At 32.3% G+C, this 20671-nt stretch overlaps 1 protein-coding gene across 7 annotated transcripts in view; it reads right to left on the bottom strand.

Annotated features, from left to right (window-relative positions):
• The window catches only part of LOC107642100, a 61487-nt gene continuing 48950 nt past the window's right edge, over positions 8135-20671 (bottom strand). For 2 of the 7 annotated variants that reach the window (XM_021102848.1, XM_021102849.1), the window contains exon 2: positions 8135-9090. In XM_021102848.1, coding sequence (XP_020958507.1) covers positions 8268-8735 — 468 coding nt within the window. In that variant the 5' untranslated portion in view covers positions 8736-9090 and the 3' untranslated portion in view covers positions 8135-8267. Of the gene's footprint in view, positions 9091-9180; positions 10204-10386; positions 10490-20671 lie in introns of those variants that run through there. The other 5 variants (XM_021102845.1, XM_016345417.2, XM_021102850.1 and 2 more) reach the window with 5 other exon arrangements.

Here is a 20671-nt window from a genome sequence, read left to right as displayed (position 1 = left end):
ATATATATATGGATTTGAAAACATATTTTTTTTCTTTCATTTTTCTATTATCATGCAATTTTGTTTTCTTTCTTCATGACTGACATGGATTGGTAGGTTCTTCTCTATTTCCTGTGCTAGTTCTCTAATTGTTTATTAAGTTGGATTTAATGTGCGGATCAACCATATGTAACCTATTTTATGCTGAGGAAATCTATAAAGAACTTTAGAGTCTTGCAACGCTTTTTACTAGGAACATTAGAGACACTTTACGCTTCTGCATAAAGGACATGTGGTTATATATATATGTATATCTTCCTTTTTCCTTTCTGATTCTTCTTAACTATATTATTGTTTCTATGTTTCAGGAAAAAAGATTGGGAGGAAGCTTTTGATTTTAAGGGGAGGTGGGACTTTGTGGATTCTTTTGTAAAGAAAAAAGGTATGAGTTGTTGAATTAAGTACTGAGTGACGGATGTTTAATAATAATAAGAATGATAATAATGTGGTTAATTTTGCATTCGTGCATTCATCCTCGGCTACCCAATCTAGTCTGTAATTGTTCGCTCTCCTCATTTGCACTTTGATCAATCTTGGTAAGCACTTTGTTTTCGAAGATCTTCGAATTTTGTTTCCGTTATTTGCAGCAATAGATTATCACTGACATTTTTATGTCGTATGCAAATTTGTTTAAGGATAATGTTTCTTTGGGAAAGCTTATGTTCAAGATGTTTACTCAATTCCACAACTTCTTCAAGTTACTCTCTTACAGACTGAATTTTCTTTTCATTGATTGATGTCCTGTTGAATGGAAATTTATCATTTTTGAAATAGCTCGTAAATTTAATCTCAAATTGAACTGGTAAAATATCTTCCTGTTATTTCCCCTGCATGATAAGGAAACCACAGTCCACTTTGGTGAGAGAGTGAGTCTTCCTATTTTCTTTTACGCTTTCATGCATTTTCTAAGGACTTTTTACATTTATCATTTGCTTATGACTACATATACTGGATGATTTGTTGATAATTTGCACCTCTATACTAATAATATGGGGATAAATGTAGGCTTGCCGTGCTATTGCATCTGCGATGAACGTTGTCCAAACTAGACACACTTATGGAGACATAATCCTTTATATGAAAGCATAAGAAACAAAACAACTATTTTTTTTAATTATTGTTTTATTGGTTATAAATATTTTTGTGTATTTTTCCTAGTTACTAAATTGCTTTTTGGCTATAAATTTATTATACGCCTTCCATAGATTTTGTGATAGTTACACTTTTTTCTTTGTATGTGACTCTACCCTAGGTGCTGAACTAATCATGGTTATGAACTTTTGCAGGAAAACCCCTCAAGTTTTGTGGTTGAAATGGCGAGGGTGGAATTAGTAAGTTCGTAAAACTAATAAACTTTAATTATGTAGTATTTTCTTACCAAAACTATCATTCTTCTTTTCCTTGTGCTGCCATTGACTAGCCCGGTAGTCCCGATTAAATTATGTTCTCTTTCAGCCTAGTCAAGTAGGATTTCTGGGTTAAACATTTTGTGCTATTTACTTCATTTTTAAAAATGATACTGCTATAGCCTTAGCAATGGTGGAAAGAGAAATAAAAGGAGACTTTGTATGTCTTTTTAGTTATTTCATGTCAGAAGCTTGGAAGCTGTTGAATTCCTAGATAAATTCTTGGCTATGAATCCTGATGATCCTAGGTATTATTGCCGCAAATATCAATCCCTTGTTTATGCATGATGTAATGGCTTCTTGTGAATTAATATTATTAGGTATCATATTGATCCACATAATATATAGATTACCTTTTAAAAGTTCATTGGCTTCGTTTTTTAATATTTAGTATAAATTTTATTTTTATATTTAAAAATTTATTTACATTAATTGTCTACTATTTTTAAATGAAAAAAATGAATAAAAAATATAGCTATTAAAATTGACAGCATTGTTGTAATTTTTTAATTTAAAATAGATTAAAAAATCGATGGAATTGTTGTCGAATTTTTAATTTAAAATAGACAAAAGAAAATAAAAAATAGACGATGACCTTGTTGGTATTTTAATAATTAAATCGACGGCTGATTTTTTAATTTTAATAAATCAAATATCGACAGATATCTTATCAATTTTAGATAATATTATTGACAATAAAGATGTCGCTTTTATTAAATATGTAAAAATCTTAAATTCATACTATCGACACAATGGTTGTCGATTTTATGAAAATTTATCGACAGTCTGGCAAGCCGTAGATTTTATTAGATTTTTGAAAAATCAACTCATTTAAAAGTGACAGCTTTTTGCCTCAATTTTTAATCTTATCACAACTTTTAATGGTGTTTCTTGTAGTATTGATGTTTCACTTTTAATTTGAGGAATTGAGGTCACGGTTGTTTCATCAAAATTTTCGACGATAATTAGCAAGATAAAATGGTCACTTTATAATCAATTAGCGTATGAAGAATTCTGATGACAATTAGCATTGGATTTTGAAAATCTACCAGTAAACAGTTACCGCCGAATTTTTTAAAGAATTTTGCCTATAAATCCGACAGGTTTTAGTGTTTTTTTTAGTGATAGACATTATTCTCTATGATACTTGAAATTTAGTTCTAAAATAGATGCTTTTTTATGTTATTGCAAATAATTTTATATGAAACTTAAAAACTTATTTATCATTCACTCACTAGCTATAATACTAAGTACTTTGGATTCAATTTTTATTTGTTATAATAGATTCTATGAGAATGATCATCATGTGAACCATCTATATTTTAAAGTTAATTTGCCGATCATACTTTTGAATGCCAAATTTTGTTGTTGCTAGAATTTTCTTTTGTCGAGTGTGAAAAGAAGATCGGCAGAATATTCGATTAAGATGGTGGATGAGATGAAAGATAGAATGAAGACAAATGGTAGAGAAAGAGCAAAATAAAAAATCATACATAATTATGTTCTATTTTGGGTGTTTTAGTTTGATTGGTTATTGATTGTTTTAATAAATTAAAGCAACTTAGTGGAAGAACGTATAAGGAATAAAAGAATTGGCATATATTATTATAAATTCGGATTTAAAAAAATATAACTCTACATTTGACAGCGGTTACAAATCCACTTCTATATCTTAACAGAATTTTTCAACAGATGGTATTTTTCAGCGGTTAACAACCGCTGCCATCTTCAAGCAGTCCTATTTATGATTTCGTAGCAGATAGAACTGCCACAAAACTATGCCGCTGCAAAATACCATTTAGCAGTGGTTATACCAGCGGTTACTATCAACCGCTGCTAAAGGTTTAGCATCACGCTATCTACCAGCGGGTTATCAACTGATGTTATCTGTTCGGTAACGGTTAAAAACCACTGCTAATCGACTGCATAACCGCTACTATTTGCCGGATGTAGATAAAGTGGTATCTAGACATAATATATGATAAAATTTAATAATATCGTATAATCTATGTAGCTAACTTCACTTAATGAATTCTACTGTTGATGTTGTGTTTAAGTCATCACAAAANCCCGACTTATTATTTAAGTCCACAAGTGACTTTTATAATTGATATTCAAAAATATGTGAAAATACAAACGAAGTTATGCGCTTCTTAACATGTCAATTTAATTATGGCTCACGTATAAGCATTCAATTATTTTAGATTTAAATGTGCATGGCCAAGACCGAGAATGCCATTATTGCAAAAGGTATGACTTTGATTAGCTTTAAAAGAATGCCATTCTATCTTGTATACTTTTAAAAACTATAAATATAAATACATGTACATAATCTTTTTTTATTTACCAAATACAAAATAAAATACTTATGCTTTTCAAAAAGAACAAACAATTCTTCAAAAACTTTAGCAATCAAAGCTAATGTGAATTCAAGGTTGACTTGAAAATTAAATATAGGCAAGATCATTAATTCATTTAACAACATCATCAATGTCATTACTTCCCTCCGAATCAAAATAATCATTATGAACCTCGCTATGCCATTAAGGCTCAAACGATGGTGGCTTTCTTAGCCGAGATGACATACTTAGTGGCCGAGGTTGCAAATTGGGAAGTTTATATAAATAGAGCCTCAAACTTTAAAATTGGCAAAGTTGGTCTAATCCTTACTAAACAAAAGACACAGTGATTGAGGCCACTATCAAGTTTGACTTTTTATTATCGAACAATTAAATTTAATGGAGAAAATAATATTATTGTCTACAGTGATTTGTCGATTGTGACTTTTCAATTTAACGGTGAATACCAAGCCAGACACTACAAAAAAATGATGAGTACCGTCGGATTAATCTAATAAATTTGCTGCTAAAAAGGTTACCGTCGGATTTATCGTCGTCTTGTAATTGACGGAATAAACCACACTGGAAACCCCTTTCCGGCAGATTTTTTGTCCGACGCTAATTATCGGCAGATTTTCTGTTGGTGTTTTCAATGGATTGTCAAGCCAGGGGTTGATGGTTATCGTTGAATTAATCCGACAGTAACTTTCGTGCCATTTCGCTTTAAATGGCGCCAAAACTTACCATCGGATTAATCCGATGGTAAATCCGCCGATAGCATTATTAATTTTTATTTTTTTATGGATTAATCTCGGATTAAAACTCTTGTTAACAAAATTGTTATCATAAATCTAAAAGCAGTAATCAACAAATTATTTTACTAAAAAAAATGGTATGAATACAATAAAAAGTCACAGAAGAGTAATACACCCTAAACAAACAAAAATGCATAAAACCCTAACAGTTAGAGATCTTGATAATCATCGTCATTGTCGTCGTGATCCCCCTGCTGAGGTGGCAGAGTAGGTGCTGCCGTCAGTACCCCACCAGCAGCGTCACCGTCGAAACCAATAGCCGCTGCCTCCAGCGCGCATCTACTGGCTATACTCTTCCATCTACTGTCGAAGCCGATCGAGCTACTCCAACTTCTCTGTCAGGTCCGAGCTGGCGATAACACGTGCAAGAATCTCTCGATACCTCTGCTCAGATAGCTCCTACCGCTGGTGAAGCTCTTGTGTTGGTTTTTGCACCTCCTTCCTCAGGTCGATAACTTCCTGGGGATCAACAGGGTTGGTGGCAGAGGCAGAGGAAACCGCCAATGCGGAGGAGCAGAGGCCGCTGGCAAAGAACGAGCCCAACTCAAAGCAGCAATTCTTGTGGGGTTCAGAGGCAGTCTCGCGTCAAATCCTATTGGGATCCACGACTGAGATCTTCGAGCCGGCTTCGTTGGCTCCACTGAGCGGTTGAATAATAGGAATGTTAACACAAGCATTAACTTCAAAAAATTGACCAAAATTTTCAATAAAAAGCTCAATTTATTTCCTTGAATAACGATGACTCTAATCAACTAAGTATTTATCTCCTTGTTATTTAAGACAAATCAAGGTTATTCAAACTATGGCTCTAGCTTAAGTCAACCCAAAGAATCCTCAATTTGGTTTTAAATATTTGACTAAAGATGACTTTAATCTGCTAAGTATTGTATACTTAACATGAGAACACCACATGTAATATGATGCAAGCATTATGAGGCCTTAAACTTTTGGTGCAATGGTAATTAAGATGGGAAGGTGTGTATTCATTGTTGTCACTACTTGTTACATTGAGAGAAAACAAGTCATCATAGTTCACAGATACAATAAGAAAGCAACAAGAAGAAACAAAGTAAAGGCAAGACAACAATTTACATCTACAATTTTCTAGACTAATCTAACACTTCTATGCTCCTACACATGATGAGAATTACTATAACACCAGTATTTTCTAGTCACACTTCTAGATAAAAAGAGCCATAGACATTTCAAAAGCAAAGTTCAATTGCAGTAGGGAGGAAAAATTTCTCCGCATAACTTCTCTGACTCTAATCAACAAACTCTAGTTCAAAAATCAAGGAAATAAATAACTATGTAATGCAATCACAAAACCAAGATAACCACAAGCATATTTTTGCAATGCATAATGCACAGAACATGTTTGATGAAATTCCCCACATAAAAGAGGGAAGAACAAAAACAGAGCACAATCAATCTTAATACTAATTAACATCGTAAGAATCAATTAGTATAGAATAAAAATAATAATATATAAGATGGATGGAATAACAACCTTTGATAAAGAACAAGGAAGGAGCATGACAACTGGAAAGGGGGACAGACCGGCGAGCCTACGGTGATGGCAGCGGCTTTGTAAAAGCGAAAGCTAGACAACGTGATGGACTGATGATCAGCAGAGGGTAGGGCATCAACAGAGGCAGTTGGAGCAGTGGAGGTGGAGGCAATAGGGGATAGAGAGAGAGAGAGAGAGAGATAGAGAGAGGGAGAGAGAGGAAGGTTAAAGAGAGAAGAGGAATTCGAAATGAAGGGAGAGGGGTTCGCGGTTCCAATTTAGGGCATTATTACCATTGGATTTACCAGTGGATATTTTCGATGGTAATGCGGTTCGGATTACCAAAATACAGCATTTCCATTAAACGTGTTTACTGTCAAATTTGTCCGACGGTAAATCCATTGGTACAGTTGGTGCCCATTCGTCGTGGTTTCCCGCCAAAAGTTACTGGCGGTTTTACCGTCGGAAGTCACTATCCACTGGTAATTATTTGATATGATGAATTCCTCATCAAACTCGTCACTGAATCTGACGGTAAGCATTGCCGCTAAATCTGATGGTAACTCTGACAGTTCTTAGCATTTTTCTTGTAGTGAGAGATCCATTGTTGCAATTGTATTTGAAAAAGGTTCAGGAGGATGTAGCTAATTTTAAATCCTTTTAATTAAGCATGTTTCTAGAGAAAAAAAATACACGGACTGACATCCTATCCAAGTTAGTAAATACCAAACTTGGGAGTGAGAATCGAACTTTGATTCAATAAGTATTGTAAGAACCTTCTGTTAGTACTAACAATGTAATGATATCCCACTCTAGCGTTATTAGCACTTAGATGGATCTGATCTTAACGTATTTAGAACATGAATTTTTTCTTGATGACCCAACAAAAGCCAAAAAGCTAAGATTGAAATCTCTCAATGTACCATCATAGATGGTTAATTATATAAAAGAGGGTTGTCACACCCTCTACTTCACCTCAGCAAGTGATGTATGTATTACAGAAAATTCATGAAAGATATTGTGGACATCATTTGGGTGGAAAATTCCTAGTTCAAAAAGTCATGAGGTAGGATACTGTTGGCCCACAATCATTAAAGATGTAATGGAGTATGTAAAAAAGTGTAAAAAAGGGTAAAATTAAACCTTCACCAAGTATGTAATGGCTAAGCTAAAGCAGCTAACAAGGTCATCTTAAATGTGTTGAAGAAAAGGCTGGATGAGATCAAGGGGCTATCAGATGATGAATTATGGTCTATACTTTGGTCGTACTATACGACACCAGAATCTACCACTAGATAAACACTTTTTTGGGATAACTTATGGTAAAGAGGCTGTGATCCCTATGGAAGTCGGGAAACCAAGTGCTACGATGCTCCTCGAAAGCACAAATGATCGTGTTGCACTTGATCTCAATTCTCATAAATAAAGTGAGATCAATGTCTATTTTAGCTGAACATGAGTCACTACAAGAAAAAAGGCATGTGGCCGCACTTTTTTCTTGCTACGCTTTAAAAGCGTGGCCAAAAGAGGGACAATGGCCACGATATTATGAGGTTGCGATTGATTAGAGTGGCTAAAAGGTATAACACTAAAGTAAAATTTAGAAGTCTTCAAGAGGGTGATTTGGTTTTGAGACAAGTTGATGTCGGGACCTCGTCAAGTTAAAGAAAGCTATCACCAAATTGAAAAGAACCCTTTAAGATTAAAGAAGTCCTAGAAATAGAAACGTACAAGATAGAAAACTTTGATGGATCTAAGGTACTGAGAACCTAGACTGCTAATCATTTGAGGAGGTATTATTCTTATAAATTCCTAATGTATGAATAAAGGCACTCTTTTTCTGTCAAAAGGATTTTAATGAGGCCATTAAAACTTGTATTAGTTTTATTTTTGATTCAATAAAGTCTTAGTTTCAATTCATATTGATATCTTTGTTTATCTTATGATGTTAAATGTGTATATATATACTATGAGTACATGGTCGCGCTAATATGGAAAAAATGATAACAAAGAAATAAAGCGCAAATAAGTTATTTAAAATGGTCATGTGAGATTGAAATTCTAGAATTAAAGGGCAGTTACATAAGCTTAACCAACACAAAGTTAAAGTGGAAAATACCCTGAAAAGAAAGAAATACATTGCAAAATGCAAAAAAACTTAGTACGTAATATCTACTACTTGCCCATCCATGACCTTCTTGAAAGCGCTAACTGAGGAGATATCCAACTCAGGAGCCAAAAGCTTGATCTGGTTGAAGATGTTCTTCTCAGCATCGAAAATACCATCAATAGCAGCACGTTCAGCATTCTCAACAGTCTTGGCAAGTGTAGAGTTATTCTTCTCCATCTCAACAACCTTTTTCATCGAATCCTTAACTCGAGATACTGAAGTCTTCTTATCCTCTTCCAAAGATTTAACACTTTCTCGGAGTTTCCTATTATCTTCTTGTAACGAGGCTAAGGTAGCATTCAAAATTTGAATTTGAATAGCAGAAGTTTGAAGCTCCTTTTCTTTTGATGCAATTTTAGAACGGAAGCTTGGGATCTCCTTCTCTACATCCCGAACGAAGGCAGCTGAGCGAAGGAGAATCTTTTGAATTCGAGGTAAGGTGTCTTCCACAGGCATCTCAACTAACTTTGACTTGGTCTCCTCGGTCAATAAGAAAGAATCAACAAAGTCACAGTAGCGGAAATCTTTTTTCAAGACACAACCATAGGAACTTAGATCTTCCGCTTGAGTGGTTATTGATTAAGCCTTTTGTCCTTGCTCTTTTGTTTCTTTCTCACTAGAGAGCTCGAAGGAGGATGGGCATCTAAGATTTCAATATCAATGGTTGATTTCTGAGGTTCTGGAGGTGAAAGATTGCCATGGATAGTTGAAGAAGAAATCATATCCCTGCCTTCAGTGTTTGTCGAGATAGTGTTAGTACCCAACTTTCGCCTCATAGCAGTAATGGCCTCAGTTCCACCAACCATTTTAACTATCAAAAGAGGAAAACAATTAAAGTGAGAAGAACATTATACTATTTAAAATTTAAAAAATAGACATAAGTAAGAAGAAATGTCATTACCAACAACATTTTTAGAAGCTTGCACATCAGCAAGGATCATCCTCAAATCCAAAGGGTTATCATTCCATAAACCAAGAAGAGTGTGAATGATGTCACGCTCTATTGGGTTCATACCTTTCAATTCAATCTTTGGAGAAGCAACGTGAAAGTTCCAATAAAGGTTAAACCTTTTTTCATTCTCCGAAGTCATGAAAAAAGGTTGGGACCCAGAGACCCTTTCAACTTTAAAATATTTTTCTTTAAAACCATGGTACGATTCTTCAAAAAGGTTGAAAATTCTATGATTGTGGTTAGCTTGGAAAGATAAGAAACCTTGACCACAAGCACCAAAAGAAATAGCAAAGTTAAAAAAGTAAAAAAACACTCTGGTGGAGATGGGAAAGTCGAGGAATGAACATAGTAGTTCAAATCCTCGAATGATGGCCCAACTATTAGGATGCATCTGAGAAGGGGCACATCCACACAACTTCAAGACATCTTGTTGAAAATCAGAAAAAGGAATCCGAACTCCGAGACATGTAAATAAAGTTTCATACATCCACATCCAATCTGGAACATTTTTGGCATGATGATTAATATGGCAAAGACGCCGCTCTCCTTAGTTAGGGAGAGTAAGTGAGTAGTGGTTACCGACATCATCAAAAGTGAAGATCACACCTGACCCTTTCAATTCATCAAGATCTTTTTTGGTGATGGTAGAAGGAGTATTTTTAACTTCCTCAGCTACCCAAGTATATAAATCATGTTTCTGGAAATGACTAGAAGTCAGAAAAGCTTCGTTGGAGGTTCCAATGTGTTCGTTAGTGGCAACCACTTTTCTCCTCACCATTTTTTGGGCAAATCTGTAGGAGAACCACTATGTTTTAGAAAATTAAAGTGAATGAAATTTGCTCCAAAAACAACAGAAACAAAAGAATCTAGAAAAAAAAGTTATGCGGTGGTACCGATCTAAAAAAAAATTGAAAGAAAATGAGAAGAAAAGCTTTTATGACCAAAAGAAAGGTAGTTCAAAGGAGAATCAAGGGATTCTCACATGCAAAAAAAAAAAAAAAAAACAAATACATCTATGAAAAAACAAAATAATAGAAGCTGGTGCAAAAAATTATAAAAGAAGAAGAAGTAAAAGTAGAGAGAAATGAATGCAAACACATGCATCTTCAACTGCGAAAAATAAAAAACAAACAAAAAATAGAAAAGAGAGAGTACCTGGAAGTTGCAGAAAAAACTAGATTGATAAACATGCGTTGGGTAGAGGTAGAAGATGGAAAGAGGAAGGGGAGAGAGAGTTCTTTTAAGTAAAGTTGTTCAGAAAACAAGGTGCAATAATAACGCATAGAGAAAATAAAAAATTTTCTTAAAAATAAAATTTGTGATTTATTTTATTTGATTATTTTAAATATATTAATCAGTTTTATAAATTTTATTATTTTTATTCCATAGAAATTTATTTATCATAATTTTTCACATGTTAAGTCATCTCAATGTTTAAATTATATATATTTCTTACATGCTTAATCTTATTTCTAATTTGGGGAATTGAGTGATGAAATAACATCAATGAAAGTTGTTGTGTGTTTACTTCTTCACCTTTTTGACTTACCTCCCTTTTTGTAGGGATAGTGAATAATTATATACAATAGTGCCTATGCATAATGTATAAGTATAAATTGTACGTATTCTATCTTTTTTTTTGTAAAATTTTTATCATCTATCTTGAAATAGACAAAAATATTATAAATTATTTTGAACTAATAAATCTGTCATCATTGTGCTAAGATATTGTGCATTAATCTTATATTTAGCAGTTAATTGATAGGTGTTAAAACGAACAAAAAATATGAAACCTTTTTTAGATATAAATACAACTATTTCAACTCAAGAATAGATAAAATATATTGGTGAGTTTCAACAGGTAATAATGTTGGTCATATTATTCTAATTCCAAGAATGAATATGATACTAAAATATAAAACAGTTCTAGGTATATTTTAACAAAAACAGTTTTTTATAATAGTTTTTTTTTTTGCTAGGTCATTTAAAGATAAATTTTATCTCATATTAGATTATACTTGTCTAAATCAGTTAAAGTTTAAAAATTTTTCTCATAAATCATGAGAAAATATCTACAAATTTAACTACTAATATTATTTAATAAAAAAATTTTTAAAAAATAGAATTCTAATGTAAATATTTAATTTAATTACAAACTATATATTACTATTAAGGAGTCATTGTTATATTTTGAAAACAAATAAAATTATCATTCATCGCTAGCACGATATTGTCCGCTTTGGCACATAAGGCCTCACGGTTTTGCCTTTGACGATAGGGATGATGGCCAAAGCCCCCCACACTCACTCGTCAAAACGCGTCATGCTAGGGAGAGGTATCCACACCCTTATAAGGCATGCTTCGTTCCCCTCTCCAACCGATGTGGGCCTTACATATATACTAGTAGTATTAATTATTCGATATCCGAATACTAATAGCTAAAGAAAAAGTTTATATTTAAAGGAAGAAAGAGAAAGAATTGAGAATGATAAAAAAAAAATGTAATTTCACACAAAGGCGAAAATTGGTAATAATGTTGACCGATAGAAAGTTGATTTCCTTGTAAGATGTTCTAATAATGCTAGATATAGTTCTATGTAATTTTAGGGTGTTCAAATCTAAAACAAACAAAATAAAATCGTTCCTCTAATAAAATATAAATTGAAAATTGACTAAAATTTATACTATTAACTTATTAAACTTGATCCAATCCAATTCAAACAATATGATATAAAATTATTATTTTATTATTAAATTTTTAAGTTTTTGCATATAAACGTATCTTTTTGTTTAGTGAATATTTTATAAATATAAAATAAAAATTATTTTTTTATTATTTATTTTATGTGATTAATTTTGTGTATATATCTAATATGATTGTTTTAATTAATTATGTAGTTAATTTTTTTTATCAAAAAATATCATGAGAGCCTGTGTTGATTTTAATAAAATACTACTTAAAACATTGTTTATATAAATGTATACACATAGCGAAATTGGTATAAAATATATGAAAAATTCATCTATCTATATTAGTAAAATTATATTTGACTTTTTCCTACCAAATATTAATAAATTATCAATTATTTTTGTTCTTATACAGATAGATTCTCAATATTATTATACCAAAGAAATATTTTAAAATTAAGGTCCAATAAGTAGTATAATTTGACGTTTTGTATAAAACATTAACCTCACTTCAAAAATTAAATGTGTGTTTGCGTTTTTATTTCAATTTTTATATTTTTAAAATTTTGTGGAAGAAAAAAATAAAAAAATAGTAAAAATATCAATAAAAAATATGTTCACTTTTCATTTTAGCTTTTACCTTGGCAAAATTTTAAAAGTTAAAAATACTAAAAATAAAAATACAAATCAATTAAACTAAACATTTTTATATAAATAAATTTTTTATTGCTAGTTTAACTACAATATTGTCCTTTCGGAAATTTGTTAGCCAACCCCAACTATTTGACCTTTTTGTAAAATTTTTTAATTTCATGTTTATATTAAAAGTAGATAATGATTTGATCTATGTTATCTTTCCGAAGTTTATCTGATCTTCTTCGTATTTATTTATACTTGGACGCTCCTTGTGTGTCATGGTTCTTGGTTCTTGATCCTTGTGTGTTTAGCAAGTCTATGACGTATCTAGCTATATGACACAACTATTGGAACTTGGAATAAAATGAAATAAGACAATCCGAAAACTTCAATACTTTAGCTTGTTATTGTATTAACAAATGGCAAGGTCTATAGTGTACACCTGTATATTTTGTTGTCAATACTATTGAGAGACAAGTGTTCAGAGAGAGAGAGAGAGTGTGTGATTGAATCACTGAAGACATTTTCCATAAGTTAAAGCTCTTTTGCAGGTTATGGTGAGACTCACAATAGGTAATGACTAGATATTTTGACAAATTAATTTTGTTCATTATAATTAATTTATAGAAATGATATTGGATTAGTTGAAGAAGATTAAATGTGTTTTTCGTACTGTCAACATATTTATCAAACACACTCTTAATAATTCATCTACAAATTAAACCCTATTATCATATAATGGTTTAAGATTTATAATTAAAAAATTAAATTAGAATTTATTGTTTTTTGTTTAGAATTTAGAGTTTGATGGTTTAAGATTTTGATTTTAAGATCGGAGGATTTAAAATTTTAGAATTTAATGATAAGGGGTTTAGGGATGAAGATTGAGAATTTGATTTAAATTTTGAAAATTTAATTTTTATCATAATATTTATTTTACATGATAATATTAATTTAGTTGTTAATTTATTTAATAAATATTAATGAGGTAATTTGTTAACGAAAGTTTTCATAAATTTTTTGGTTAATTGTTAATTTATATACATAAATTCAATTATCATATAGTTAGTTATGGTAATGTAATTTACTAATTTATGTGGTTGTTAATGTGAAGGAAAATATTTAATTAATTATTATTTAATTTGTTTTTTTGTTTAAAGTTAGATAATTCCATTCATGAAATGAAAGAAATATATAGGTGTCTATATATAGGACAAATAAAAAAAATGGGGGACTCTCAATGCTCTACTATAGAGGTAACATCATATAATAATCTAATAAGAGAGATAAAAAAGTAAAGTGCTCATCAATTAGGAAGTGGGAATTTGTTGAAGCTCTTTCTGCAGCTTCAAAGCCGACGCCCTTATCTCTTCCACACTAGTTGATATATTATCAAAGATGAACCTGTTCTTAGCCTTCCATAAGGACCAGCTCAAAATCACCATCATCATTCTCTGAGAGGAGCTATTGGGTTGGGTACGTAAAGCTCCCATTCTCAAGTTCCACTCAACATAGAAATTAGAGTTTTCGGTGCTCCTTCTAGTAACTGGTAAGCCCATACAAATTAAACCCTACGTACCATATATCATTACCAAAATAACCTTTTCACATTTTAAATTAAATATTGTCCAAATCAACTTATAACATAAAATCATATTTAATTCTTATTACATATGTTGTTAGATTTGTCAGATAATTTTTTTTACGTGAAAATATAAAATGTGAAAAGGTTATTTGGTCATTACAACAAATACGGATGATAGCAGCGGCTAATTAACGGCTGTTTATCAAATCGCAATAAATTGGAAAGATAGCGGCTAATAGGATAGTGGTTTGGGCTCTGCTACAAAAAGAACTAAGATAATGGCGGATAGTTTTCCAACAGTTGCAAATCAAATCAAAGAAGAGAGCCAGCTCTAAGTGCCCCGTCACTCACTGAAGTCCAGAGCACTGAAGTCTGAATCACTCCCCCTTTTCCAGCTTTAACTTCTTTTTGGCCACCCACGGAGCACCACCATCGATCATCACCCCCAGCGTCTCCGTCAGAACCACAAAACCACCATCTTCTTCTTCTTCGCCGAACAACCACTGCGAAAAACCTTCCTCTCTTTCTCTTCCCTTGTCTCCCGCCTTCTCTTTCTCGCCGCCGACTACCATCCATCGCCATCGCGACCATATTCTTCCCCTCCTTACAACCTCGCACTGTGGGCCTGTGGCTCTCTGATGAGCGGATATTTTATACGCTTTTTGGGGTTAATTTCATATAGTTTTTAGGATGTTTTAGTTAGTTTTTAGTCTATTCCTAGTAGTTTTAATCCTCTGAGCATTTTACCCTATTTTTATTTTTAGTTGTTTATATAAAGTTCACTGACACTAAGGTAAAGAATCATTTGCATAAGTTTACAGGGTTACAGATGGAATCTACACACAAAACAGAGATAGGGAGCTTACTGGCAAGAAAACGCCAGTGAAGGCCATTTTGGGCGTTCAGCGCCTAAAATGGGCATCCAGTGGGCGCTGAACGCCAGTAAGGATAGCTATCTGGCGTTCAATGCCAGAAAAGGGCAACAACTGGGCGTTGAACGCCCAGGAGAGCAGCATTTGGGCATTGAACGCCCAAAACAGGTAGTGTTTGGGCGTTCAAATGCCAGGATGGTGGGGAGGAGCTCTCCTTCTACCCATCTCCTTCTTTTTCTTTTGCTTGAGGACAAGCAAAGCTCTAATCTGTTCAGAAGCAAAAAGCTACTAGTCCCGCTCATCTAATTAGAATCTGAGCTTCAATCAAAAACTCTTGAGATATTATTGCTTCTCAACCTACTAGTCTTCTATTTTATTTGTCTAGTTGCTTGAGGACAAGCAACAGTTTAAGTTTGCAAACCAACAATCTCCGTGGGATTCGACCCTTACTCACGTAAGGTATTACTTGGACGACCCAGTGCACTTGCTGGTTAGTGGTACGCGTTGTGAAAAGTGTGATTCACAATTCGTGCACCACTCTCTAACTCGCCCATGCCTCTCTCATTCCTAGTCGCAGAATCAGAACAGAGCCACTCTAGTATTAACTCGACTCAGGTTCTCAGATCACCTTTTCTTCTCTATTTTAGTTAATTTAGGATTAGTTATATGTTGATTCTAGTATTAATTTGATTTGCTTAGAATTATTTGCTGTTGTTAGTTGAGTTTAGGTTAGAATTAGGATTTTCTTATTGGAATTAGTGTTAGTTTATACATAGTTAAACATGCTGTTAAGAGCTTCTTGAGTTTGAATTTCAAATTGTTTGGATTGATTGACTGATGCTTTGCTGAGTAGCTGCGAAATGCTACTGACTTTTTATGTCATTGGTGCGAAATTTTGAATTGGTGTTGCAAAGAATGCTTGTTAGTGTTATTTTGTGTTGTTTATGCTTTTGCATGCCAAGTATTCGATAATATGCCAAGTGTTTTGAATATGTTTTAAAGTTCTATGCAGATATGATCTATGATAAGGACACTATGGATGGCAATGTTTGATTCATTTAGTGCACCCAACCAAATGAGATATGGCTTGGTTGTTGTTGTATTCTTCTAGCTAGAGAAAATTTTGTTTCTTGCAATATCATGCGACAGTTAGTGATATTTTGCGCCAAAGATTTTGCATTACTTGATAAAAGCAATTTTGTGTGTGATTTCACCATAAAATATATAGATGCTACCGTGCTAGACATGAGTAAGTGAGACATCTACTTTGAAGTATCTTCTGCTCTTTTGGGCTTAAAATGGGGAGAATTATGAGCCGATTGTGTTTTCATTAGTCATGTCAATCTAGCATTAATCATATTTGTTTTTCTTTCTTCTCCAGATTCCTCATCAACCTATGTGTGATCCTATCTTCACCATTGGCCAAGGTTGTCAGTGCAATTTATGGCTTAAAGATCCAACTGTTGGCAATATTTTATGTAAGTTGAGTAACATCGAGGTAGAGTAGGTTCCACTTTCTATTTTATGCAATTCAAAATAGGCGGGTGAATTTCTAATGATCTATCTAGTTTGCATTTTGGTTATAGAAAATGAGTCATTTGTATGATGCATTTTGGGTAATTACTATTTTAGATTACTGATCATGGTTGTTATTCTACACAACGTGGAGGTTCACCTGTTGCATTACTGGAAATCACAAGAGGTAAAGGTGCTATTCAAATTAATGGTAAGACCTATCGCAAGAACGTCCCAACTTCTACTCGTTGTTAGTGCCTCCTTCCTTCTGCTCTGCTCATTACTTCTGGTGTTTTCTTTTTTATTTGATTTATTCTGAACTTTATTTCTATGCACTTTGAAATTGGTTTTGCTCATTTTTTGTACCCAGTAATCTTCACTACGTAGCTCCCCTTTCAAGAGACGCCGTTCAAATTGAGTGTAGTGAAGGATGCAATTGAGTGTAGTATAGAAATTTTACTATTTTTAATTATATGGGTGTTTTAAAGTTGTAAACTTTGTTCATGGATTTTAATATTGCACAGATTGCTGCTATTGGTGCCACTACAAGTGCATTTTATGGATTCACCAATGGTATGCTTTTTTGATAAATTCATATCCCCAAGTTATACATTGATAAATGCACATCCCCAAGTTATTAGAATATATAGACTTGATTGTAGCTAGGTTGGTCACAGTTTGGCTCCTATAATAAACTTGACTGAAGGGATTCAGGCTGATTAAAATGTGCAACAACAATTATATATAGGCTGACCAAGATAGATAAATAGATAGATTAGGAGTAAGACTTATATATATATCCTCAGCAAGATATATACGATGAATTAATTAATATACGTACATTCTTTTTGGGGTAATTTAGGTAAATAAATTGGTTGAAAATCAATTCTACATGAATATCTTGATTGAAAAATATATGCATTTGTGTCCTCTTTTTTAATTTGTTGTTGACGAAGTAAACTCAAAATTTACATGTAAATCATTGCAAGTGTCTAATAATTTACTATAACGGTGTTATGATGTTAGACTGTTATTGAGTACAAACTAGTAAGACAAAAGTAAATCATTGTTGATCTAATGATTTAGTAAGTTATATTGGTTACTTATGACAACAATTAAGGCAGAGAGCAATTTATGAGACACTCCTCCTACACTCGTATATGGACATACAATTGAACTATAAATATTAAATACATGCTAATTTAGATCGATTTATATAAAAAATTTAATATAATTTTGTTACAATTTGCATAGTATTGATTTCACTTTTACTTCCCAATCCAATTCATAATTATTTAAAACGATTTGGATTTATTGGATTTGGATTTGAGAATTGATTTTTCTTATTACATCTATATTGTCCGATGAAGAAGCATTTATAAGAAATTAAATGACTCCCCACACTGATTAAGTTTATTTTTGATTGATGATGTATTCTGAATATTGTCTATCTGGATGACCCCTTAAAATTTTTGTTGATGTTTATGGCTTTCGTTTAAGTATTTGTTGGCATATCATATCTGTTTTGCTCAACCCTCTATTTTATTTCCTTAATGCGTGACATACTATTTTCTCGATTGTGCTTAAAAGTTCATCCAGCTATGGCTCTGTCCTTTGGAGATGATGTACAAAATGGTAGAAATCCAAGTCTCACAAGTGCAATGCAGTTAATCGAACGTGTTCCGGCTGCCTTGCTCTATTGGCCACTAATTCATTTGGCTGGAGCAGCTACTGATGACATTGCATTGGGTGTTTCTGTTGGAAGTAAAGGAAGAGGAAACCTGCCTTGCGCAACATTTGATATTCGAGCCACACTTCTACTACTACTTATTGGTAAATAATTTGTGTGTTGAAATCTGTTGTGAAATGGTTGCAAGTTGTTTTTGTTTTTATTCTTATGTTGATTTAAAAGAATGTTTTTGCTCAACTGATATTTGATAAAATGCTTCATTGTTGTTATATTTCATAATCTTGTGTGCCTGAGTTTACTTCCTTTCATTTTTCTACTTACAGTATTAAGATTGCAATGCTTATAATTTATTAGGTTCAAAGCAGCAGCAAAGAAAAAAAAGAGGCAGGCGATGGAGAGTGTTCTGTGATATCTATTTCAAAGGCAGGGTGAGGAGTTGCCGTCAGACATCGCTGCAAGGATGAATTCCGTAGAAGGACAGAGTGAAAAATAGAATCCTAGGATCGAACTTATTTTGGTTTGAAGTAAACATTTTTTTTGAATTTGACTATGTAATTCTTAGCAAGAAATTTACTATGTTGATATTTTTTATAAATATATTATTTTGTTTTTCAGTTAATTTTGTTGTTTTTACCACAAGTTTAGATTCAATGGTTTTAAAATATTAAGATTTATAGTATTAAAAAATCTAAAAAGGGCTAAAAATATATTTTTAAAATTAAACCAAAAAAAATTAGCGTTTTTCAGAAGGAAAATCCTTTTTTTTTTAAATTTGATTTGGAATTAGCGGCGGTTTTATAACCGCCGCAAAAGTCATAAATTAAAAAACCGCAATAACATTGCGGCGGTTTGTAATCGTCGGTATAAATTGACTAAATCCAAATATTTGTATATTGCAGCGATTTAGAACCGTCACTAAATTAGTTGCCGCAAAATACTGATTCAGCAGCGGTTATACCAGCGGTTACTGAAAATCGTCGCAAAATCATTTCCCCGCGCTAATAACCAGGGCGGTCTTCTAAACTGCCAAAATTTGATTTTGCGGCGGTTTAAAACCGCTGCTAATAAGGAAAAAACCGCCGCAAAGCAGCGCCTCTGTTGTAGTCGGTAATGATGTATGGTACATAGGGTTTAATTTGTAGATGAGTTATTGGGCCATTACAAAAAAATTCCAACCAGTCTAGTATCATCTCTATGAATTAGTCATAATGAACAAAATTAATTTGTTAAAATATCTAGTCATCACATATTGTGGGTCACAATATAATCTGTAAAGGAGCTTTAAATTGTAGAAAATATCTTCAATCACAAGGAAAAGTCGTACAGTGAAAAGCACTCTCAACTAGGGCTAGCAATATATACCCTACCCGCAGGTACCCAACCCGAACCAACCCGTTCGGGTAGGGTAAGGTACGGGTTTAGGGTATACCCTACCCTACCCTACCCGCACCCTTAATATATTATATAATATATATGTAAAAGTTATGTATGTAGTGAAGAAAGTGAGTCTTGTACTCATAATCTTCTTCTTATAAAAACTTGAAATAATCACTAAACTATTTGATGATCATATTATTTGTAATTTATGTTGGATTTCTTTAATATTTTATTGTTTTTAATTTTAATTTGAACTTAGTTTTTTATTTTCTATTTTATTAATATGTATGAAATTTGGAATGATTGAATTTTATATTTATTTGAAATTTTTTTTTGTTTCTGCGGATTGGGTCGGGTAGGGTAGGGTTTAGAACTTTAGGGTGCGGGTAGGGTTAAGGTTGAGAGATTCTTAACCCGCAAATAGGGTATGGTAAAATTTTAAGAAATTTTTCAACCCACAAGTAAGATTAGAATAGAGTCTAAACCCTATCCTACCCTACTCATTGTCAGTCCTACTCTCAACAAAGAGGAAATAAAATTTTCTTTTTATAAAGAAACATAAAAATATAATTTAAATAATATATAAAAAGCACAATTTTTTCTTAAAAAATAGCTACAATCTTTACTTTTTTTTTTTACTAAAGAAATTTTTCTTATGTGTAACAAATAAAGTTCAAATTCTTTTGAACAATAAATAAATAATGTTCGATTTCTTTAAGATTAGACTTTATTAGCTATGAAAAGAATGCTGCACTAAAATATTCCTTAACTCTTATAAATGATATATTTACACATCTTGAGTTTAATTTATATTAGATGGAAACCTGTATATATTTGTTCATCGATTACAAAAATAGATGAACATGTTTTTAAAAAAATTTATTATAAACTTATAGGTTTTAGAATAAAAAAATAATATTAAGGACCATCAAAATTTATTATGAATTGGTCAAATTATATTTAAACAAAGAAATTTGACCTTTTCGCAATACATATAATTTGACCTTTCTGTACAAAACAATAATTTCATGTTGAAAAAAAAATTAGTTAAATAATTTTTAATTTTTTTATGTGTTT

The sequence above is a fragment of the Arachis ipaensis genome, chromosome B05 (assembly GCF_000816755.2).
Source record: "Arachis ipaensis cultivar K30076 chromosome B05, Araip1.1, whole genome shotgun sequence".
Classification (NCBI taxonomy): domain Eukaryota; kingdom Viridiplantae; phylum Streptophyta; class Magnoliopsida; order Fabales; family Fabaceae; genus Arachis; species Arachis ipaensis.
Note: the sequence above shows the minus strand (reverse complement) of the source record. Positions and strands in the feature narration are given on the sequence as shown.